The sequence below is a fragment of the Pholcus phalangioides genome, unplaced genomic scaffold (genome assembly GCF_987345545.1).
Source record: "Pholcus phalangioides strain wild (caught in Gottingen) unplaced genomic scaffold, Ppha-v1.0 ptg000001l_1, whole genome shotgun sequence".
Lineage (NCBI taxonomy): Eukaryota > Metazoa > Arthropoda > Arachnida > Araneae > Pholcidae > Pholcus > Pholcus phalangioides.
The window spans coordinates 28,423,552-28,449,813 of NW_028301594.1; the positions used below are offsets into that span (position 1 = coordinate 28,423,552).

A 26,262-nucleotide genomic window follows, 5' to 3' on the forward strand; every position below is an offset into this window, starting at 1 on the left:
GAATATGCAGTAAATGAAACAGGTTTTTAAAAACTTACACAGACATTTTATTCAAGACATACTTGTAAAGTTCCAGGAAATAAATTATAAAAATGGACTTTAAATTTGTTTAAAAAATTCTTGCAACTAAAATATTTGAATACTATTTGCAAATATGATGAATCGTTGTAATTTACTTGCAAAAGATTTTTTGCACTTGAGATGAATTCATTCTTCAAGAATTTAAATACAAAACACAATTACAAAAAATAAAAATTATAATAATAATAACTTAGGCATTGTAAAATGTGTGGATGAAAGGATATACGTAATGATTAAAAACATTTTGTGGGCTCACACACCTTCTCTATTCGTCCATATACATATATATATATATATATCAATAAAACTTGAAAATAAACTGCCTCCCTACCCTCATAAGTTTGGCAATGCAGGTTTCCCATCGTTTACTATGCAATATGGCTTATTGAGCAATGTATAGATAGAAAAAAAAAGATGCATTATTTTCTCTTCGCTTTGTTGTTCCAGATGGCTTGTGATTTTGATGTAAGTCAGAGCTCAGTCTTTCATTATTACCACTGCACTCAATGCTTTGCTTTGACTAGGTAATACAAGTGGCAGCATATTTAGTTCTTTCATTTTTGAATTATCAACATATTTGCCAATTTATATTCATTTTCTTTTCTTCTGATACAATGTGATAGATGCTAAATGATTATTTGGCATTACCTGAAATAAAAATGATAAAAGAAGCATTAACCTCACAAACACAAATTCAACTTCGATCAAAATACATACAGACAACGCAGTTCAGGAGTCGAAACTTGACTGGTGCGCATGCGTGAGCCACCCAGTATTTTTTTTCTCACTCACTAAAAATTGACTCGGATGTATGGTGAGAGATCCCTCTGGGGCAGATTCAGAAGGGCATTCTCTTCCTCCCTCCCCCATGTGCCTGGGAGCAAAAGCTAAAATGGAAAAGTAATGCTTCTGACCTTGTAAAATATAAAACGCCTATTCACAGAACAGCATTTTCTTCTGAAATTGCCTTCCCTACCATACCTCCCTGAATCTCCTGGAACTTCCTGATGGTTTGTTCGAAGATATTTTGACTTTGATGTCATTATAATCAAAATTTCTAATTTATGATTTTACAGATATTTATTACAAGAATTTTGAAAAAGGAAAAGAAAAAAGGTCATAGTAAAATGTCCTGTGATGGGCCAAAAGTTGGGTGGCAATCTACTAGCTGATCAATCGAAAGATTGCAAACAGCTGACCAAGATTATTTATCAAACAAAATTATGGCAAACACACACAAAACTATAACTCAATTCCAATTATATATTTCAATATTTTGTCTCAGATTTAACTATGGCAGAGGGATAAGGACACATTTGAAAAAAATAAAATCATCTCACATTTTCACACGTCAATGTCAGTACGTTAATTATGCAGATTATTCACTTCATATTTTCTTCACCAGAATTGAATTTTGAATTAGATAATTTTAGCTTAAATGAATAATAATTTAATTTATGGTGTATAGTCTGAACGGATCAAGTGATCCCTTGAGTAAAATATTGTGTGTGTGTGTGTGAGTGCACACACAATATTTTACACACAAGATATATATATATTGCATTTTTCTTTTTTTCAATAAACTATTATATAATAAGTTCAAAAAAATAAATAAAATTCAGCAGTCTACCTTTATAATCACTAAATCACTTATTTTTCATAAAAAAATTTGTTATACACAATTAAATAATGCGATAAGTAATTTTCTCAACGCAGAATAAATTAACAGAAATATGAGCATTGTGGTATAAATTTCATTAAATTAAGAAAAATTTGTTATGGAAGTTTGTTTTATACAGACCCGTGCTTGTCAATATGCATCTAGATGTGTGATTCATGCATCAAAATTCAATTTCACTCTTCTGAATTTCGTTGAGGAGTGAAAATACTTTTTCAAATTTTAGGTAATTTTTTTTCATGGAGTTATTTCTGCGTTTTTCATAAAAATAAACCCTTGTTCTGCAAAACTACCCTTTAAAATTTCAAAGAAGAGTGAAATCACTCTTCCAAATTATTTTTTAGGATAACACTGATTTTTTAGGATAACATACTAATCACTCTACTATACACAAGTTTTATAATTCATTTCTTGATTGTCATTTTAATTTCATAGATTAATTTCATTTCCCATTCATAAGTTGAAGGTCAGGGTTTCTTTCCAGCAAAATTTTCTCGACCATTTCCTTGACCGAAACTAACAAATTTCTCTCATTTTCTCTGATAAAAACTCTGGAAAAAATGATTAAAAATCTTAACCTTTCAAATTTAGAATTTTTGTATGTTTTTTACCCTTCAAAGAACTTTTCCCTGAATTTTATCAAATATTTGCATATTTTTGTGACTTTTGCCAAACATTTTACTATTTCTCAGACCATTTTTAATTTCTGACTTTCCCGGTCACAGAGAATCCTGCAGGCATTTGTTAGCTGAAGAATTATGATAAATACCAAAATATACATTTAAAATATATATTGAATTTGAATATGTACAAAATAAAAAAATCATACTTTCACACTGACCATGATTTGCAAAAAATACAAACCTCAAGAATGATATCCTGATAACCATAACAGCATGTAGAGCCGAAAGGATTGGTTGCATTATGAGTTGATGCTCTATTGAGAACCACAGGTCTTCCCAGAGGCTTCATAAAATGCTCTTCCAAAGTATCCCACTGAAAATATGTAAAATATAAATACCAATGGAATCGGACAGATTTTTTGACATAATGTATATCACACAAATATCTATAATATATAATCTATATAAATCTAGAATCATTCATGCTTAAAATAAGTTAATAAAAAAAATCAACAGCAGGGCTGACAAATCCCAGATACTTGATCACCATAAGGACTAAGAAATCAGCATTGAACCCTAAAATTTCACATGTTTAATTATTTATCAAATCAGTCTAAGGACAATACAAAATTTTTAGAAATTGTGTTAGTGACCCTTTCGCATGATGTCAGACATGCAATCAAGTGCACGAAAGGTAGGAATGATATTTTTTTGCTGTTTTTCTTGAAAAAAATATATAAAAAAAACAATCAGAACTGAGAAGATAAAAGTATGATAATTATAATGTGGATTTGCTTATAATGTTCTTAAAGAAATTATGAAAGATATGTTGCGAGAAAATGCTTTAAACAACTTTTCTCCAATATATAGGGTGGTAACTATCGACCACCTACTAATTGCAAGTGTGATTCCTTGTGAAAAACTAATATGGAAAAGTGTTTCAGTGATTTTAGGGTGCTTTTGAAGCGGCTCTAGTTTTTGGGGTGAAGTGAAAGTTTCATTTCAATGGTAATACCATAAGCCAGGTATTGATCTATGGGGGGGGGGGGGGGGTTATTATTATTTTACAAAGTCACACCTTCCAACAATGAGCTCTAGATCCGCTCATGCCACAAGCAGCATAAAAATCACATTGAAACTGTGTCAAATGTAAATCATTAATAAGCTTAATATCAATTCATAAATATCACTGAGGTCTGGTAATAATATAAATATGATGATGTGTTGAATAAAATAGGAAAGTAAATAAAAAGTTGAAAGAAACATTTCCATGCAAAAATTAGTGGCTGCAAAGTGAAAGACCTGCATATTGAAATATTGATATTATGCTTTGTTTCAGAAACTAGAGTCGATTCTGCAAAACCAACACCAGTTTTGAAATCAGCAGCCCCAATATACCCTAAAACTATTAAAATTTCCTTTGGCAACATGAATATTTTTTCTGTCCTAAAATTTGGCTATTTTAATCTACTCATAAATGTTGTTTTATGGTAATCATTAGAGCCAGTTTATTACTTGAGAAAATAATTTTGAAGAATTACTTCATCCCCCCCCCCTCAAAAATTTTCAAGGGTAGTTCAGCATGCAATATTCTTGTATGGTAAATCAAATAAAATTAGAAATTATAACAAAAAAAAAAAAAAAAATAGATTCAATACTTTCTGGGAACAAAACAAAATGACTAATGCTTATCTATAACCTTTATAACGCTAGCATTGCGAGATGCAAAGAACATATTCTGATTGACTTACAAAAAAAGTTTTTCTCTTTCCCGAAAAGTGTGAAAAGAAAACTAGTTTTTATATCTTTCGTTTTTTGGATTTCTGTGTGGGGGTTAATATATTTTTAGCATTTCCAAAAATGCCAAGTTCTACATTTGGTGTAAGACTGGTGAATTTGGCAGGATTTTGAAGTGACGTGATTAATTTTTAAAGCATTATAACTCATTAATTATGAGTCAGATCAAAAAACTGAAAACACTTTTCCATATTAGTTTTTCACAAGGAATTATGTGCATAATTATTAGGTGGTTTATAGTTACCACCCTGTATGTGTATATATGTATGTGTGTGTGTGTGTGTGTATATATATAAGTCCCATTTTCCTGAGTTTCCCAAACTTTTTGTTCCATCGTCTCCATCAGAATTTTTTTTCTCTTTCATCACTGCCCCCTCCAACTCAAGTAACTCATAGGATCCTATGTTAACTCTGTAGCTTCTATCATGCCCCCCCCCCCTCCTGACCATAATTCCTTTCTCCATTGTCCACTTTGTTAAACACTGCTTTAAATGAAGAATCACAATGAGAGTATTAGTGAATGTTGGGCCTACAAAAGTAAGTCATACTAAGCTGGAAAATGTTCTAAGTGGGAATGTTATAATCAGGATCTACTGTACATAAATATTAGGTGAACTAGTTCATACATTAATGCAATGCTTATTCCATGTTTTTCCAATTTCTGCACAGAAACAAATATAACTAACAACCTGATTTCAAACCTTCACTCACAATGAATAAGATGCACAAAAGAAGTCAATCTATTTAAATTATCAAATGTAGTTGTGCAGTCAGATTTGTAAAAGCTTGACCATTGCACTAATCATATTTTGGCACCATTAATAAAAGAAGCCATTTAGGTATTGTGTTCAATATTTTCTCCGTTAAGCACAAAGGCTTTATTCAAAATTATAAAATGAATGACCATAATTATACTTTCCCAAGCTTTCTCATAGATAAAACTAATTTTTTTCCTGAAGTGTGGTAGTTAAGTTTATTATTACTTTGAATCATCAAAATTTAGTTTTAATACAGTTTTTTTTCTCAATTGTATAAAAATTGAATGAAACCAAATTATCAAATGATTTAAATAATTTTCTTCCCATTTCATTAAAAAGTTACAATTTTGCTTATGATAATATATAATCTTTAAAAAAAATAATAATTAGACATTGACAATTGCATATTCACCTTTGTGAAGGCAGTGATAGTAAATTCATTTTGCTCTGCCACACCAATGAGAGGAGGTGGACCTCCTGATTCGGAAGATCTTGAAATCAAAATGGGCAGATTAAAGTTGCAACGGAAGTACATGTTGAAATTGTAGTGGCCAGGATAATTAGTATGCAGTATGAACTTCTTTACGCAGTGGCTCTTTGCATCGAAAAGAATGTCCTAATGAAGAAAAAGAAAATTAAGTATTTTCATGAATTAAATATGACTGAGGAGAAAGCAGGTTTTTGAAAGCAAATTATCTATTATATTCATGGATAAATTTTTCTATGTCTTTGTATTTTGATTAATCACAGAATCAATTTATTTAATCAGAGTTCAGCATAAGTAGCTTATATTGAATATTCTCAGTCATTAAGAAGTAAACAGAAGACTCGGTTTTTCAAACCTCTGTTGTGAAAGACACAAAATTTTCAAACCTACTAGAATATCAAAGTTATACATGAATAAACAAAGTAAATGTGTCGAATTTTTATGAATTACATAAAATGTGGATACGATCAAGAAAATTCATATTCAATGAAGTAGACAATGCACATCATAATGAATAATTGGTGTTGTGAAGGGGAGGATGGGGGATTATGCTACAAAGAAATTATTGCATATCTCTATTAGCCATCTATTAGAACAATCAATTCCGATAAGAACAATAAAATGAGAAGATAAAAAAATAACGTTTTTGCTTTTTTGTACATTTTAGTATGCAAAACTATTGATATTATCTGATACTGATAATTAATAAAAATATGTGTGTGGAATAATTACAAAGTAGAAATAGGACAATAACATATAATCAAAGGATTTCAAAATATTTTCATAAGGAAAATATTTTATGATACTTACCAATCCCAAAGTAAAATAATTGTAAAAATAATCAGAGCAGCACCATTTGCGGTACCTATGAGAATTTGGGGAATGTATTTTCATCTTATCTTCAGATTTGTAGAATACTTTGCTTGGGGAACCTAAGGCACTTGTAACATCCTATTGTAAAAAAAATAAAGAACAAGAAAGATTGAGTAACAGAAATTGAAGAGTTAAAAGAAAACCATGTAATTGCCAATACACCAAAAATCAAGATTTTCAGTGGAAAAGAATGTATACATTCCAAACTGAATCAGATTGTAAAGACTTTAAATAATTTTCAAATACTACAAAAAATTATGCTCATATTGTAGGTGCCCTACTAAGTAAATTGGTTTTCTCCTCTAGTGAAGAATGTTATTTTTGGCTATATATATTTATTCAATTTATTAATAACTTGGCAGTTTCAGTTCAGCTGATATTAAGTATAGTTATTATCAAACTCATAAACTAAAACTTCACATATTTGCCAAATAATGCTTATTGGAGAAAAACCACAAATGCAAGTTTATATACAGGGTATCTCAGCCTGCTGAGACACCCTGTATAATAATCACCAGAGAGCTAGTTAAAAATGCAAGCTTTCAAAAAACATTCATTTAAAAATGTCAGCATTGCATTTAGAATCCATATTTAGAGATAATGATTTTATTCTCACATAAAGTTTGATTTTTTTATGCACACAGTGCAAATATTTTAATAACACCACAAAAAAACAACAATAAATGCCAACTAAGCAAATTTGCTTTCCACTAAAAAAATTAAGTTGAAATTAGGAAACATAATATCACTTGAAAAATTACAATAGAAACAAATTGCTATTACCTGGGCTGAGTCCCCAAACTTGACAGTCTTCACCAGAGTTTGCTTTCTCAGTTCTAAGAGTTTATTTGGTCCCAAAGCTAAGAAAAAAAATGAATTGAAAAAATTTACTACCAATTTTTGATCTAAAAGAACAATTTTATTGATAAAAGAAAATTAAAAAAACAGGATTGACAAATGTTTCGCTCCAAGTTGTTGCATAAATGCAAGGCTGAGCAGAGTAAATTTTGTGAATGCAAAATATCAATAAATATTTCATTGGAGTAAAAAAAACAACAGATCTACATGGGGGAAAAAAATGAGGGGAATGTTGGTGACACTATAAAAAAGAACTTTGTTGTTATTTGACAGCAGTATGAACAGTATTATAATAATACTGGACATTAATATACTGTCCAGCATACTTGACAGTAATATGCTTGAGTAAACAATAAATTTTTAGTAATCGAATTTAAATTCAACAGCAACATTTTTCATAAGAACTTATATTAATTAATTTTTATTATAAGAACTGAACTTGGTGGAAGAATATAATACTACAAGACAACTTAATATCTCATCATGCCAACATCTAGAGTTAAAGAAATAACCTTTTGTGAAAACTCGAACTCATCACAGCTCTTTAATCCAATTAGTTTGGGTGATTTTACATGCTTTTTTTATTTTATTTCAACAACAAACTTGAAAATTTGATTTATTTTGTCCTACAAAAAAAGACAGATCCAACTCACCTTCTGTAAACATTTGTACTCTTATTCCAATCGTCTGATCGTCTTCTCTCAGAACGTCGAGCTTCTCAAGATAGCAGTGATTACAAAAGCTGTTGTTTGGCAGTGGAGGAGCTCTAAAGTATGTAATAAGTATATTTATCGAATCAGTTTCAGTTTAAATCAGAATATTTTTCAACATTTGAATGTTTAAATTATTTAAAAAAAACATTCACTCATCCAATGAAAGAAAAAAACTGACTCGAATAATCACAACTATATGCTCATAAGTTTTGATTTGTTTAAGTAAAACAAATTAAGAGATTAAGACAAGCTCCCAAAATTAACTTTCAAAATTTTTTTTATCTGATAGAATTTGTGGTTTCTCGTAAATGGTATAATAGTATACTATAGTGTGATTTCACTAAGCTCATACACCAATGTGATGTGGCCTTTTACATCATATGTAGCCCCACAATTTTGTGGAGATAGATTGGAAAACATTGGATATACCTAATAATAGTTGTGACAGGTTCACTTATCAATCAAAAATAACTCTCCAGACATGGCTTGCCATGAAAGCTCTAAGGCTAGTGTCCACAACTTTAAATTTGTTGATTTGTCAAACATTTTTTTTTTTCATATAGAAATGTCCTCTCCACTTGTCAATACAACATTCATCGAAAGACTGGTCAGACTTGGAGACTGGAAAGACTTGGCCAGCAAGCGAGAGACACCGGGGTTCGAGTCCCCGTGGGGGCAGTGATGAATTTTCTTCCTTGTAATCATTATCTCCACAAATAACCAGTCTTTCGATGAATCTTGTATCTTTTTTTCTGTCCACTCTTGTTCACACTTTTAAAGACCAAGTTCCCAATAGGGAACATTGAAACTATAAATTAAAATTTTCTTTTTCTTGTTCATGAAAACGTCTCGTTTTTGTTCCTCCTCCTGGGATTCCAAACTTAATTGAGAAAAAAAAAACCATTTATATTTCAGCACTTATGTTGTAAATTTAATTTTCTAAAATACTTTGTTCTCGAGAAAGAATTCATTTTTAAAAATTTTCCAGAAATTCATGAAAAAAAATCAAAATCTCAAAACATACAGGTTGAAAAGTGAAAGGAAATAAATGCAAATTTGAATCGAGCCTATAAAAGGCTAATAATCCTGTAAGGTAAGTGCAATGACAAGCTGCATGGGCAAGAAAATGTTACTCGTGATAGAAACTATTTCCAGAACATAGACAGTGGCACATTCAATCTAACACTCTACTTGGATGCAATGTATCAGTCACACAAGCATATCACAAACTAGTTTTATGTTGTTGTTGTATTGTACCTAAAAGATTAAGGCTCATTACGCCATTCTAGAGCATAAAAAAAATTCATTATATTTTCATACTTCAAGAATTTTGTGTGTGACACTAAAGGCTCACCTTGTTTCAGACAGACTATTGCCACTGTATATTGACATCTTTGAAACAATTGGATGTGATCCAAACTGCAGACTGCCCAAACCATGGGCATATCTTGGCTAAAAATTAAATTAAAAATTGTTTTTTTTTCCCCAAAATAGAATGTCTAAAACAATCAACACATGTATCGATATAGACCTACAGTAGAAAACATAGAAATTAACCCAATTTGTTATTCTCACCTGTAGCTTTGAATCAATGGCAAAAGCAAAAGTTAAACCTCTGAAATTAAGCACAAAAACTTGCTGCGATGAGTGGTATTCTGTAAGTCACAAAAAAAAGTGATTTCATTCCTTTTAGTGATTTTATAACTACAATACTATATAACTAATATTTGAGAGAAATCACATTGATAAGTAATATTTACACACCAAAATTAGATGAATCATGCAATTAAAACTACTATGAATACTTTGAGATACAATATCATAGGTCAATGTGACAAAAATGTTATGGTTCACTAGCTAGGTACCGAAACTGATGAAAACCTTGAAAAAATAAGTTCAAAAATGCTTAATAAATTAACACCTATCAATAGGGGGGAAAAAATTGTGATGTTTTCTTGAAAATTGGAACATTGAGAAAAAATAATAATTAAGCTCCACATGATTTGATATTTTTATAAACATAATCTTTCATTTACCTACTTATGTCTACATAGTACTTCATTATCAAATGGAAACTCTGTACGAATACAGCATCACTGTACAAATCTATTGCCCAACATGCTGAGGGCATGTAAAATTTTTTACCAGGCATGCATTCTTTTCAACCACATGCTCAACGCGGGCACTCAAAGCTGTGAAATATTGAGTCAAGTATGTATTTTTTTTTAAGTCACAGGCCCAACCAGGCATGCAAAATTTTAGTGATTTGTCCAGTCCTGGAATACAGTGAAATAAACATATTATAGTGATTCCTAGGTTAACAAATATAATTAGTTCCAGAATCACATTCGTAAGCTGAAATCTTCTATGCCCAAACACAATTTCTTATAGGTCGCTATTGAAATTGTTTAATTTGTTCCAGGTTGCACCAACAATTTGAAGATAAGTTTCATAAAACACTCAAAAAAGCACTGTAAAAAGGACAAAGGTTGACCTATGTCTAAAATTGACTGAAATGCACAACAATTCACAAGCAGATGAGAACCTGATCTTTTCATTTTACGCTATGCGTACAACCGTAAGCATAAACAGGCTTCTCCTGGGGGGAAGATGTCCACCTCCGCCCTCCTGCCTATGGCTATACAATTTTTGCACTGAATGAGGATAATCCCCCCCCCCCATCCTGAGAGAGAGAGAGAGAATCAGCCTATACATACAACCCAGTCAGGTTCATTTGTGTCCGTCTATGTGATGTGGTCTGCTTCATTCTCTGTTGAGAATGGAGCATAAGTGCAGTAGAAAGACAAGCTCCTAGAATGTCCAGACCATTCAATTTGATGATTTGAAGAATTTCACCATGTGTGCACTGAAAACATTCAAGTCATCCCTTTTCCTTTCAGTACATTTTAGCACATTTTCTCTTATCTTAATCTTTTATTTCACATGAAATGATTCAAAAACCTTATGAAACAAAAGTGGAGATACATCTCATCTGAAAGATGATTTCAAGGTGGGCATAAATTAATTGGGCTCAAGTTAGTCATTCTGATGGTGATTGGTACAAAATTTCAGCTTATGATGAGGCTACTTTAGATTAGCATGTGCATCCAAATCCACAAAAATGTTTATCAGTCGAGGCTGAAAGACAGCAGAAAAAATCTTTGTTAGCCAAAGAATTTGTAGCCGTGGCATTGGTTAGCTGAGGCATCACTGGAGTTATCAAAATATTCAATAAAGCTAGGCAATAAAAATAGTATCAAAAATCGTTAAACTTACTTTTCACTATTTATAATAAAAGTATGCCAGAATGTAAAAATCCACATTATGCAAATGCAGCATATGTAGAGAGTGTTTTGATAGAAAAAAAATTAAAAACTAATTGAGACAAAAAATAAATGTGAAATATAATGCATTAAAAAAAAGCAGTGGCTGACCTCCAGGATGGGTTGCACCAAAAGAATGATCAATCTGCTCCAATGTTGGTGGCACCTCAGGAGAACAGAATACATTACCACTATTAGAAAAAAGAATTTTCTTATTTGAGCCATCTAGCAAGCAATGTCCTCTTCAAAATAATAAAAATTGAAATGTAATTAATCAAAAAATTCAACTTGTAATAAATGATAAAATGAGAACTTTCAAAAAAGACATACTTACCAATATTTTAGTTTCACTTTATTCATACAATAGACTTCGATAATCTAGAATAAATAAAAACTTACATTAAATAAAGCATTTCATCTAATAAAAAATTTAAAAACTTTACAGGTAATAAACATCATTGAAAATACACTACTCATATTTTGTTTTGCAATGCCTATGACAAGGAATGCAAGAATGAAATGAATCATTAATATAATGTAAGTTGAACAGTATTTACTTTATACAATGGAATAAATTAAAACCAGCAGTTTGATAATACAGAATATACATAGGGAATTTCTCTGGATATTTCAGCAAGGTGAAAAAAGTCCCCTAGTCTTGGCCGAAATCAAACCCAGGTTTTCTTGCAAACCAGGCAAGTGTGCTACCATATACACCACTACTTCACCAAACACCAACTCTGGCCATACCGCTATAATGCAATTTACTGCCATTAGTGAGATGCGCTGGAAGCAAAGGCGCTGTCTATTAGTGGTCGCCTCGAGTTCGTTAGGTAAAATATCTTATTGATATCCTCCCTTTGGGTTCGAACCCGGGACCCTGACAACAACCTTCACGATGGTAGACGAGCATCTTACCACCATGCCACTCGGGCACCATATACGCCACTGGAGACACAAAGCTGCCTTCCTTATTTCCTTATAGGAACTGGGTTCAATTCCTAGCAGAGACCAGAAGACTTTTCTTTTCGAGTTCACCTTGGCATAATATTCAGAAAAGGTCTTATTTCCCAGAAGTATTGGTCTGAAAAAAAGCTGTCTCAGTCTCTGAAGTTAAGAGAGGCTACTAATATTTCTACTTCAGCATGTCATGCCAAAGTGTGTGAAATAAGGAAGGCAGGGTTGTGTCTGGTAGTGCACTTACCCGGTTTAAAAGAGGACCAGGGTTTGGCTCCCAGCGGAGACCAGATGACTTTTCTTTCCAAGTTCACCTTGGGAAAAATATCCAGAAAAAATTCTATTTCCTTGAAGCATTGGGCTGAGAAAAAAAAGCCATCTCATTCTCAGAATATACATAATTTCCTCATTGTTTTCCTTTCAGTTTTGAAAAAATTGTGTATATTAGTAAATTGTAGTATATTGTGTAAATATAGTATGTAAATTAATTTTTTATTTTAGTTTTATGGGAAAAAATTAATGTTGTAGAGAGTAGTACAAGCACAAGAGGAAAATTTTCACTCAATAAAGATTCACTCATCTGCCAATTTCCCACATCTGCTGTATTAAAAATCAATTATTTATGAATATGATACAAGTACCTTTAGTCGTTGTGATAGAGGATCAAATATTAGTCTGATACCATCTTGCGAGAGGTTTAATACTAGATCCATTGCCAGTGGATTCTAAAAATAGAATTAAAAAAACACAATCATAAATCACATATTTCACAACACACAAAAAAAAACAATTGTGAACTAAATTATTATAATTTCTAAGTTTCGTCGTTAAAAAAATTACTCAAAATGCAGTTTTTAGCAAGACAATTTTTTTCCCAATCATGCATATTATAGTGGAACTTCCGTTAACAAGCTTAATTCAGTCCACCAACATGCTCGTTATCTAAATAGCTCGTCATTTGAATTAAAATTTCCCATAGGAAATAATAGAAACTCTGATAATTCGTTCCACAATTATTCATTCACATAAAAATGACTAATAAAAACGGCATTCAATCAATAATTAATCACAATAATAATATGTAATACAGTAAAATATACATAATATAAATAACGCCATAAATAAGCATACAATACAATAATTTTTACAAACATTATTGACTATTAACTTACTCTAAACGATAGAGAGAGAGGAGGATTATCGTTTAGGACAGACTTTAGAGATAGAGAGACAGAACAACAGGGATTACAGACTCCCTGTTGTTTGCAAACTTATTTTTTTTCTATGACTTTCAAAAAGAGCCTTACCAATGACACCTAATTTTGCCCCCTTTTTAGGATTTCTAGGAAATGGGAAATTGCAGTGTTCATTAGTGATTCATTGCTCGCATACTGCTACAGCTTTATTTATGTGGTTCTTTTCTACAGAGCTTTGCACAGATTACACATCCCTCTACTCCCATTTTATGTGAGTGGGACATCTTACTTCTCTCTTTCTCAGATGAGATACCGTCCATAAACACTTGCTCGAAACTTGTACGTGAAAAAGAGATCCATCAATTCATCTATCGTCAACTCCTAGACATTTTTCACCACTAGTTCTTGAATGCCATTCTCATGCACCCCCAGTCCATGGTCTCTCTCTCTCTTCCCCAATCACACAATCTCTTTAACAAGTAGTGGCTCCTGTTCATGAGCTAGCCCTTCAAAGTAAAGTGCAATAATTCAAATCAGCCCACAGTTTTCTCCAAGCAGAATTTGAAAAAAAAAAACTTCAAGCGCATGTATTCATGGCTACAATACTACATCTAGTTTCGTATCATAAATATTCACACTCGCACAAGTGTTAATTTTCCGAGTGAGGTGCGCTTACCAGAGAATTTATGGGAGACTATTATCCGCAATTCCATAACACGAGTGTGGGCAGAAGCAAAATATCATCAACTCAGTTGTGATAACGTAAAAATAAATGAACAAACACAAAAGTTTTACTCGTAATGCAAATTGCTCATTAACCGAAGTTCCACTGTATATATATTCACAGGTAAATGATATTTAACTTTCTCAGTGGCAATTATGAGACATCTCGCCTAACTAAATGCTTTGTGTTTTGGCAATCCCAAGATATCTCACCTCCTTAAAACTGCCTTATTTTGGCAATGACAAGCCCAGAGAGGTAGTGATGTTTTTTCCACACTTCAACATGTTTTCCTTCCCCCACACCAGTCTATCAGTTACCAGTGGACGGAGCCAGCTTTTGTTAACATATTGATAAAAAAGAAAGAATAGGGGAAAAATGGTTTTTGAAATTCCTCTTCTCTCCACCCCTTATAAGGAATATGAATACAGTATAAATAATAGAAAAGGCTAGAGTATTTCACGTCTTCTGTTTATTATGTTCAGAGCTGGGGAGAAAGCACTATCACCTGCACAAAATGAGATTTTTTTTTTTTGGGAAAAAAAGACTGATTCGGTCAAACTGCGCTAGAACAAATGACCAACAAGAAAGGTAAAATTTGCTCCTGTCATGCCAGGAAAAAAGTCAATAGACTCTGGACCATCTGGTCTAATGTGTCAGAAGGGAGGGTTAAAAGTAAACAAAACATTAACGTAAAACATAAGTTCCACTTTCACAAAAATTATTTAAACTTATTTCACTCTACATTGATGAATGGTAATGCAAATGGCAGACCTGAGATGAAAAAGTCAAAACTCACAGCTTTTAGTTTTTTAAAAGTCTTTGATGTAGATGACTGAAGTCTTCCCCCTTTTGCCTTCTTCCGCGATGCAAAGTCCCTCCATTTACGCTCTTAACCCGCAAAAAAACCAGTCCAGTTTTGAGGTTTGGCTAGCACATTGCAGGAGATTTCAATGGTTGATTTTGTGCAGCCACACCCCAAAACAGCTTTTTTGTGTAGCTCGGAATCACAGAGAATTATTATTTTTAATTTTTAATTAGGCCATTTAGTACAGAGACCGTATAGTTGAGAGTCTACTGTATATATGATATAAAAAATGATGCAGAATGTAAAAACTATAATTTGTTATAAAAACAAATGGCTTTGATGAATTTAAAAATGTGAGATGTATGATGATGCAAAGATGTGATAAAATGTCACAAATTAAGCTGTGATTGCAACTGAAAGCGGTAGTAAAATGACGATGGTTATGTTGGCATATAATTAGAGTGAACAATGAACTTTAACAATGTGGGCACTCAGGTTGACTCTCTCCTAATAAAAGATATGAGTTGGTAATGCAATTGTGTCCCATGCACAACCAGGAAAGCAGGACTTCCTCCTTTCAGTTGATCCTGCAGCTCACTGCAAAAAACTGAAAAGAAGTAGAAAATTATACAGAGGGTTTAGCGATTTTCACTGTGGTAATTATAATGTGAATCAGTAGAATTTTTGAAATTACAGAAAGGGTTCCTTTTCATGTGAGAATTAGTCCTTCCATTGTTAAATCTTGAGATGATGAAGCATCCTTCAGGTTACAAAGAGAAATGTTTTTCCTCAGATTACGACATATCTAGAAAATACATATACATCAAGGTGAGCTTTAGGAAGAAAAGTCAGTTGCCTTCACTGGGAATTGAACCCTTCTTTGCTTCCGATCTTGGATTGCAATATGTACTGCCTTTAAATTTTGAAAACCAAATAAAAGATCATATTCCCCACCCCCCCAAAAAAAGGGAATAAATAAAACAAAACAATCGTTTAATAATATGATTCAAATGAAAAAAAATTGCAACTGCTATAATTGTTTCTAGTTGCAAACACTTACCAATTCGCTGTACAAAACTTGAATACCTCGGATAGACTGAAACTGTTGCTGCAATGCATGAACAACCTGGCTGAACGCCATTCCTGTGTGAAATCAAGAATTTTATTTTTGGTTAATAGACAAGCCTTGGCCGTTAGAAAAATATGAGCAAGATAAGATATGTACTCAATTGAGCAAAATAAATCAAAGTAGTTTTCAAAGTTGAAATGCCTATACACAAGGAACTACTAATTATACAGGGTGCCCAGATGTCCCACTTAGGACGATCTGCCCTGGTGTCCTAGCAGATTAGTGATTTGCCCTAGGAAAACTAAGCATAACAGGGTCTATCCAGCCAAAATTTGGGTCCATTTTCCCAACCCTTTACAAATTCTGGACCTAAAAACAAATCCTCCTTCAAAAAATTCAGGACCTGAAAAACAGACCCTTAACAAAATAAAAATTAATGAAACCATAAATTTGGAATTTCATTTCTTTTGTGATCAATCTAATACATTTCTTCGCTTTCCACAAAATTACTTATTTTCACGAAATTAATGATCCTTTTCACAAAAATTAGGAAAATTTTCACACAAAACAGGACCCTAAAAATAAAGTCTGGACAGACCCCTGCATAATATTCTACTGGTTGCAAATGAGAAATATTTGGCTAGAATAGATGAATAGCAACTGATGAATTCACCTTGAGGCAATAGAAGTCTTGATTATTTCTGCATTACAGAAATATATCTGGCTTTACATGATTTTGCTAACATGATTTTGAAAAGTTAATTTTACAAATTGCGGGCCCACAAAATTAGGTTTGTAGTTTAATTTTAACCCTGAAAATGGGCTCGCAAATTAGAGGTAGGATGTAATTAGGATTTGTTGATATAGACGAGACAAATTTGGACAAAATGGAACAGGACTGGACAAATTGCAAAAAAAAAAAAAAATCTAGGCACAAGAACAATTGTTTAGGTGGCATGGAAAAAAAATTTCTACCCGAAGAAAAAGGTGCAAAATAATGCTTCATTTGACTTTGAGGGCACCGTGACCCTCTTTCATGTTGGCAGATATATACAAATTCCTGCTACAAATTTTGGGCTGCTCTCAATCCACAATTTAGTAATTATAGTTCGTTTCAGGTTAACTTTGCAGTGGAAGGGAAGCTACGAGGGAACCGCATCACACGTTGCTATGACAACGAAAGCCTTTCAACAAATGTATCGATGCGCGGTCGCGGTAAGGTATAGCTTATTCTCACTGAGAAAAATCTTTTCACGTATAATGGTGACCATTTTTTTTTCTAATTTAAAATTCTTAAATGAATAAAGATTGATTCAGAACAATATTTTTTCAGTATTTTCTTCAACCATTCAAAAAATTTAAATATTCTGCATAAATGATCATCGTAAGCATCCGATATATGGGAACTATATTTTGTGGCGAAGGAATACACTCTCTACCTTTCTCTGCACTGCAAAGTTAACCTGAAACGGACTATAGAGAAAGAAAATTTCAAGAGGCAATACCAATTTTTTAGTCGCTATGGCTACCTGGCACCTGCGATTTGTCCAGCCCCGCATAAATCGTACCGGAACTCACTAATGAGTATATTTTTGTAACACATAGACAATACAATCAGAATTTTAATCTAAGAAACTATCCTAATGGATCCAGAATTGTTGTATTTGCGACAAATGTTTAGAATTCTCTAACTTTGCTTCTAAAGTTTTTATAAAGAGATGAAAAATGCTGCTTGTCAGCTGAATCTCAACTGCTTTCATTAAAAAAAAGTTATCAGCCCCTATATATCATATCAGGCTCTTCAGGAAAGAAAACATCCACACTCACTAGAATTAATCTGAGGTATCTACTGAAAAGGCAGAAGTAAAAGATATTAATTAAATTTATTCATATAGTCTAAATTGACGATAATTATTAAGTTTGAACATTGATAAAATTTATTTTGCTGCTCTTATAATTGGGGTGTTTTTTTTTCTTATCCTTCCAAAGCAAATCCCTATCTTATCCATGTTAAATTTGATTTACTTCAGCGAGATGGCTCAATAAACATTCAAGCATTTACCATCCTTACTTCAAAATATGGAAGACAGATGACAGCAAGAACATGAAACAAGCACAACTCTGCTAACATGAAGTGCATTAGAAACAACACATACACTCAGAACACACATTCTGACATGTAGGAATTACCGACTTGTAAGATATGCTACAGGAGCATCTGTATATAAGGTGCAAGTACGGTTAAGTAGTCATAATTGCTATAATGCCATAGTGTGCCTCTTACTTAAAAACGACTCAAAACTGATTATATTATACAGTAAATTTTCTCTTTTGCAGTCACCGTGAGGAAAAAAAATTATCCATAAAAGAGGGATGACCTTTAATCACTGGGCTTAAAATGCATACTTTTACTATACAAGGGGAAATTATTAATTGGCTGTGAAAGAGGGGGTCCATTAAGAGGGGTTTTATGGTACAACAATATTATTATTTATATTGCTTTGGAAACACCTATATAAGGATACTCAAGGGACGGGGGACATATATTGTTAGAGGATAGTTACCATTATAGATGAAATTTATCAAGACTATGTATTGGTCCCTTATGAAGGTGATTATCATTATACAGGATTTTCATTGTAGTATGTTTGTATCTTTTTAATAATTTAAACAGTGGTTTTCAGGGCAAATAATTGTTTGCACATACCCAATAACCGGAGAAACCAAGTAATGAGCCATTTTATCAAAAATTTTTCGATCACACAAAAAAGATGTGATGTTGCCAACACCCTAGTGCAGAAGTTCTCAAAGCATGTGTCAGCACTCCTAAGATCATCACAAAAAGTTGGTGAAATTAATGTGTGCCTCTTCAATGCTTTAAAATGACTCATTTTTAGACCATTTTGTTTGGGGGGGGGGGGGCACGGATAAACGATGACAAGGCCAAGGGCATCACAGGTAGAAAAAGTTTTAGAACTACCACCCTAGTGTCTTAACAAACTTTTCTCTATGATCTTTGATGTTTCATATTGTCCTTGCCATTAATCCTGACAAATTTCACTAAAAGCACCAAACTATGACTGCTTACTTGAGCATACATGCACCTCGTACACCATGGCCCCCCCCCCCCCAAAGGCGGGGCTAACAGGGCTCTAGCCATGGGGGTCTAGGATGATCCTCATCATTTTTTGTTTTTTTATGCTATAAATTCACTGTTGAAGGGCCCGTGAAAAGTCTTTTCTGGGAGCCTGCCAAATGTCCCAATATAGAGGCCCTGCTCCAGAATGTGAGTCCATGTCTTACACATTCCTCTATGTAATTCCTAACAAATTGGTATGCGTGTTCTAAGTGTATGTGTGGAGCCAACATATTTACACATGAACTCCGGCCACATAGCTATATGCAATTCACTGCAGTTAACGAGTTGGGTTGGAAATGAAGGCATCATCTATCTGTGGTCACCTCAAGCTCGTTAGGGAAAATATATTTTCATGTTCTTCACCTAGTTCAAGCCTGGGATGTGATGGCAACCTTCATGGTTGTAGAGTAGCATATTACCACCATGCCACTCAGGTAAAAAAATGTCTTCTCTCTTCAAGGAATCAAACCTATCTCTTGCATACCAGGCAAGTGCACTACCACCAATACCTAGGGTTACCAGATTTGAAAACTTAAAAAGGAGGACGCTTGCATATACTCTTACTAATGTCACTTTTCTCAACAGATGGCACCCCTACTCTGAGTAATAAAACTGGCTACAACACTAACTTTTCCCAACTAAAACCAAACCACTAAAAATACAACAAAAAAAGGAAAAAATTAGTCAATGGAAAAAAATTGCACTTGAAAATAAAAATAATTCCAGAAACCTGAAAAGGAGGACAAAAAGGGGCGAATTTTCCGAAACGTAGGACGCTTGAAATGACATCAGAAAAGAGGACATCTGGTAATCCTACTTCTTATAACTGACACACATTATGCCAGAGAGAGAAACCCCCCTCCCCCATCTTGCTGGTGCTGCCATCTGCCCTTTACATTTTGAAGTAAGAATGACAAATGCTTGAAATTTTTTTTTAATGTAAAAGCATGCGTCATCCATGTTTTCTGGATATACCATGCTTGCTCGTAGTTGCTTGAGTTGCTGAGAATGGTGTTTGTTACGTGCCCTTAAACCACCAAACTTCAGATAACGAGAAAGATATTCATTGAGAAAATCATTGAAAAATCTTGATTAGGGCATCACTTTTCTTGTGAGCTAAAGCTAAGCGTATTTTTTTCCCCCATTTTTATTTCACCAGTGATGGGCGTGGTGAGGCCATGCACACCACATTAAGGACGGCTGTGTAAACAAAGAAGCAAAGCCGAGGAAATTAAGGGGGGGAAAGTTTATCTTTTATTACAAAGCTCTTTGCAACTTGAAACGCTAACATATCGATCAGTCGCGATTAGCTACAAAGGCTGGATAATTACGAAATTGGGAGTGTAACATAATTTCAGGAAAAACCGTAGATATAATTAAGGAAAGAATAAAACAACGCCATAGCAATTAATAATGCGCAGTCTTCACCTTAACCCACACACATAAAGATCCGATATATATTTATGACGCATCAAGAGCTGTGACCTGTATCTCTCAGATTAGTAGATAAGTCCCATCTCCCCCAAGATCTTTATACAAATCAAATAATAATTTAAAAATGACAATAAAATTCACCTAAAACGAGCTCCCACTGATCGTTGCCCAGAGAGCGTTCGGGCATAACTTCCAGCTCTAACATGATTTTATCTCAGTTATAAACTGGGACTGCCCCGATCAAACATCGAATTTTGTTTAGATTTGCTTATGATGCGATGCAAAAAACAAGATCTGCGTTATTACAATACATGCTTTGTTTCACAACAAACTCACACAGCTGGGTTGAGTTCTTATGCTTCTGGTAAGGATCGTATGGAAATGTGCTCATTCGTTCCAATACTTTTACATCGGACATTTCCAGTTCTGAGTAAAACTATCAAATCGACAACCATTTGTGTTGAAAAACCATTTTTTTGGTCATAATATCTTAAACTGCATTATCATATTGGTTATTTCAATCCTCTTCGAGTAATGTCACTTTAGTGACTTTATTAATTTGGTCATCTGCAGTTCTGGATACTTTAAATAGCACAATATGGTGTATATTTTCGACACCAACAATAAAATTTGTTCGGTTAGGATTTTAAGATGTGCACACCCTTGCTTTGTCAAAAAAAATCAGTGTTTCCAATTTGGTTTGATTCCGAAAACTTACCAAGTTTTTCTCGATGGGTTGGATAGATGGCAGCACTTTTTGAATAATTGTTTCTGTCATGATAAACCTTGGTATTGACCATATTTAGAAAACACGGGACATTTTATTAAGGAAACAATTCACGTTGAACAACAAATTTACGGTTCAAAAAATTCAAAATGAGCTTTTTTAGGACACTTGACGAAATGATTTGAATAATGAGTTGGCCAAATACTACAAAACAACTCTGTTCCAGAAATAGGAGTCATATGGCCACGCAAGATAAGACTCTCAATTTGATTTGATTTTGACATCACATCAGTTTTTTTTTTTAATTATTGCATTTTCACCATTGAGAAGAAATATAAGCCTTGTTTCTCCTCTAAGATTTTCACAGAAAACTTACTTGAATTCCTGATTTTAAGTGAAATTGTGGGTGAAGATAATTTTTATTAGTAATTTTTCAAATATAAATAGGCCTACATATTTCACAACAGATGAAGTTTTTATACAAACCAAGAACAAGAATTGTTCTCCAACCAGAACAGAGGCTTTACAGCAAAGCGTATTAATAATACGCTTTGGTTTACAGTATTTTCCAGGCCTTAAAAATCACTGCTCAGGAACTTATCTCACACTTGAGCGGCTCCAGTTGGTGCTGTCATCTGATTTCCGTATTTTAAAGTGAAGTTTATAAATGTTTGATTTTTTTTTTTTAAATGTCATAAGAATGTAATTTGACTGTAAAACTAGACACTTACTAAATTCTAGGAATTAATAGACAAATATTGGATGTAATTGGTTACATTTAGCGAGAATCAGTTATATTTGATTCAAACACGACTGGATGTCCTGTTTTCATCTTGTTAAAATCTAGTCAAGAAGTAACCATAGCCACACAATCTTCGGCTTGAAATTTTACAGGGCTCTAGTTGCCAGGGCTATGATCTGAAAGAAACAAAACTGAGCACAGCTGATGACTGAGATTAAAATATACATATTTCTTTCAGTTTCTTTTCAGGAATGGCAACAGTGTAGCCTCCTTCTCTTGGTGATTTCCTCTGAAATTAGCTATTCACAGCTTGTTAAAGGTCTTTGTGTTTGAGCTCATTTAAAATAACCTCTTAATTGAAATAATCGCGATTGAAAGACATTCAAGAAGATAAGCAGGAACTCTTCCTTCTCGTCGTAGAAGCTCTAAACAATGGCAGAAACAAAGTTGTACGATATGCTTGGAGTGTCCAGACACGCCACCGACACCGAGATCAAAAGGGTAACAACGCACGGAAGACGGACATTTTTTTTTCTGTTTCTTAGTTTTTCCAACACAAGAAAAACATCGACGCTTAATATTAGCAGTAGTTGTTTCTTTGATTGTAGTCTCGATATTCGCGATTGTATCTCATTTAGTTCAAGGTTAATCGCCGCGTTGATTATTATATTAAATTTGAAAGGGATTATGATGTGTCGAAATAATGTTACTGCATGTGCATATTTTTACTTTTCAAAATCTCAATTTTAAAAATTAAATGATCAAAAGTTGAAATAATTTAGTGACGATCGAGGATTATTGATTAAATAGTTCAAAGCAGTTTTTTTTAAATGACAGTTTTTTACAAGTTTTTGAGAATGAGTCTCAATTACAAAGGGTGTGTTCACTAGCTATGCTCATTTGCGGTTTTGCTCGCTGCTACTATAGTGGCGCTGTGTAATAGTGTTATCTAGTAAACTTGTGGCTTCTGCTAGCGAGAATTATAGTTGAAGGATTGGCTATTTTTTCTTGCTTCGGTTATCTGCAGGATGCGGTTAATTTTCTTTCAAATTTTGAAGTTTTATACTCGCAGTGTGTAAATAACTGTCTAGAAAACTCTCGCTGTGTGAACATAAGTTGAGCTGAAGGATTGCTATTTCTCTTGTTACTCGCCTGCATTTTCGCTATCTCCATTGTGCGGTTACTTTTCTTTCGAATTTACTTCAAGTTTTACTCGCTGTGCGTAACCTTATCTAGAAAACTTGCTGCTCGCTCTGTAGATGCGAGTTAAGTTTGGTTATTTTTCCTTTTCATTACTGGCCTGCATTTCCACTATCTGAAGGGTGCAATATGGATGTGGTTACTTTTATTTTGAAAAAAAAAACGCTCACTAGACAAAGTAGACAATAACAAAACAAGAACGGGGGGATGAAATGAAATGCTTGGTTATGTAGTGAGTGAGTTTACTAGTCATGCGTGGTTGAAATTTGTATACTTTAAATGCTCCCCAGCTATTTTGCTTTCTGGAGAATACCTAGTAAACTCAGCCATGTAATTGGGCCTTATAGGTCCTTTTTTCTTCTGTGGTTTATAACCTTGAGACGCAAATGTGAGTCAATTTCCTTGTTAGAAAGTCTTGCTTCTTCAGAGCGCAACAGACTTATAATGGTATAAATATTCCATCATTATGCTTCACGAAATATATTTACTTTTACTTTTTCAGCACTTAATAACTTTTTGTGTTGAAAGATACTGCGATGAAGTCCGAAAATTTTGTCTCATCCTTACACTTCAGTCAAGCAATCACATATACTGGAAATTTTAGGCGGCTTCCCAGTTATGGTAGCCTGACATCTGGGATTCAGGATTTTATCAGTTTTGATTCAGAGCAGTTTTTCTGGTCAATGTTAGTTCTGGCCACTCCAAGTGGACAAAACTTAAACAAATTTTTTCCCATTGAGTCTTTCAAAGTAGTTACATGACACCTGGGCTGGAACTAGTGGTGGGAGGAGGCAACTACCCTGGACTGCGAAATTTAAAGGGTGGCAATTTTAGACGGAAAAGAGAAACACTGCTATGAATTATCAAATTTTAAAATTGTGAGGTAAAAATCCTAGTTACGGCCCTACAAAAGATTGCCTTAATAATTCAAGTCAATTGATGACTGAAGATTTACTGTTAACTTTAATAAAATTGAATTCAAGCTCTTAAAAAAACATGTCAAAAATCTGTCAGAATTATCAATACAACTCATGATTGGCAAGCTTTGGACAGTATTATGGAAAAAAACTGGAGTACAGGCACACACATGTTTTTATCAATGTATTGTCCAAAACCCTTTTATCCTAAACTGTCTAAAACCTCCACGTGTGAAATTATGATGTGAAGTTAAAATTAGACCTACTTAATAAGCAAATGAAAAGCTTCGTGAAATTTAAAAAATAAAAAAGTTAATACTCATAATTATTGTGTGTGAGAGAGAGATTGTTATCAATTTATTATAGATTTTCTGCTTTAACCCTAGAACGGGGGTTGACAATAGCTGGCCCCTCAGGTGATATTGTGCAGCCCGCGACTAAGTAAAATTACTGTTTATTCATAACAATTTTCTTATTTAAGCCCATCATTTTCCAGACCTAATTAAGAGACTATTCATTATTTCTGGTAACGATAGTAATCAGCTATGTTCTCATCACACTACCTCTTCGAACAAATGTATTGTTCTTAAAGCTTGTTATGGGTATTTTTACCTCATTTCTTTCCGCCACCTCGTTTAACAAGTTGCATTTTCGTGGTTTCTGTATTTGTAACTGAATGTATATTTTTCTGCTCAGTGACAGAACTTTTTTGAAGTGAGTGGATGCCGACTCACTATGGCAGCTTGAATTACAACGAACTAGGTTACGCAAATCCTAATACTGTAATTCCAAAGAGCAAAAATGTGTCATATGGGATGGTCGGGTTCATATATTCTGCTGTTGCACAAGAGAGCTCCACACCCAGACATGATTTTTTTGTGTCGAAAACAGGGAAGCAGTCACATATCTAAATTTTGACTCAGCAGGTTTTGTGGCATTTCACGTTGAAGCAGACTTCCAAAACTTTTTTTGAATTCACTTTCTTTAAACCAAAGTACTGATATACTGTTCCATAAAGGGAACTCAAGTAATAATAGAAGTAAGAATACGTGTATTGCAAATCTGGTTCCGTGTAATCTCGTGGGCATCTCAGAAGCACTGTGTAATGATGCATGTTTGGATCCTTTTACATCTACAGGTATTTTTTTTTTTTACACAAACCGAGCACAACCTCAGCCTGTGCCTATCGTCATGGGCAATTTACTACCTAGTGAGTTGTGTTGGAAGTGTAAGTTTGAGTACCTAATAGTCTAAGTGCATAACTGGTGTTCTGATTTTTCAGTGCTGCCATCTATATTTCAGAAGTGAAGTGTAATGACTGAATACTTGGTCCATGCCAAAGCTGATCCATTTTGTATTGGTACTATTTTGGGTTTACCCATGATAGTCAATACTATCCACACAACCGGCTTTCAGCACGATTTTCATCCAAATAACAAAACTCCTGTACTGTCAAAGTGTACTGGTACATAAACCAATTCCTTGAGCATCTATTCAACCCATGTGGTTCCCACTGGTATGCTGGCTGAATCAAGAGTAAGGGATGAAAATAGTTTCAGAAAACTACAGAAAAGAAATGTTTTGTGTGCAAAATTCAAACTATGGAAGATGTAATTGGAGTAATTTGCATAAGAAACAGTGATTTTTGATGCATTGTATCTATACTAGCTGGGAACCAGAAAAGAAAAATGGATATGTATGTTTATGAAGAAGTGGAGCCCGGGGGTAAAATTTCACTGACTGAATGCCCGTTTTTCATCATATTGCTTATGTGGATATAAATCTTGAAGCTTTCTAGGTAACTTTACAGGTGTGGCTTAAGGCGCGTATACAATAGTGCATGGATCATGCAATGAAAGCATTCACCATTGGTGGTTTAGTAATTTGTACGGTATTGTGAACGATTCTTGCTCTTTTCACTTGACCCAACCAACTGGAATCGGTTTTTCAACGAACACAAAGGAAAGAAAGGAACACAAAGGTTTGTGTACCCATGAGCAGATTAGAACCGCTGCAGGGGGTTGTCTGTTGAAAGATTGGTGCGCTGGTGTATACACACCTTTATACATGAGTGTTATCCCTCGTGCAGCCCGCAGCACTGCAGCTGACCATTATGATGGCCCTTGAATAGTGAGAAGTTGGATACTCCTGCCCTAGAATA

The 26,262-nt window shown here is 33.7% G+C and overlaps 2 protein-coding genes across 2 annotated transcripts in view; one reads left to right on the plus strand and one right to left on the minus strand.

The window, feature by feature from the left end:
• Positions 1-372: 372 nt before the first annotated feature.
• LOC149090273 (phagosome assembly factor 1) lies at positions 373-21,178 on the minus strand. Its single transcript, XM_089233693.1, has 13 exons — positions 20,657-21,178; positions 15,934-16,016; positions 12,790-12,873; positions 11,526-11,569; positions 11,303-11,382; positions 9,444-9,523; positions 9,223-9,320; positions 7,809-7,921; positions 7,081-7,157; positions 6,235-6,375; positions 5,350-5,553; positions 2,624-2,755; positions 373-729 (listed from the first exon to the last, which is right to left on the minus strand). The coding sequence occupies exons 1-13, from the start codon at positions 20,718-20,720 to the stop codon at positions 673-675; spliced, it is 1,257 nt and encodes a 418-aa protein (XP_089089819.1). The 5' UTR covers positions 20,721-21,178; the 3' UTR covers positions 373-672.
• A 1,047-nt stretch (positions 21,179-22,225) lies between these two features.
• Positions 22,226-26,262, plus strand: part of LOC149090274 (dnaJ homolog subfamily A member 2-like) — a 29,298-nt gene continuing 25,261 nt past the window's right edge. Inside the window, exon 1 of the mRNA XM_089233706.1 lies at positions 22,226-22,485. Within this exon, the coding sequence (XP_089089832.1) occupies positions 22,417-22,485 (69 nt within the window). The 5' untranslated portion in view covers positions 22,226-22,416. The remainder of the gene's footprint in view (positions 22,486-26,262) is intronic.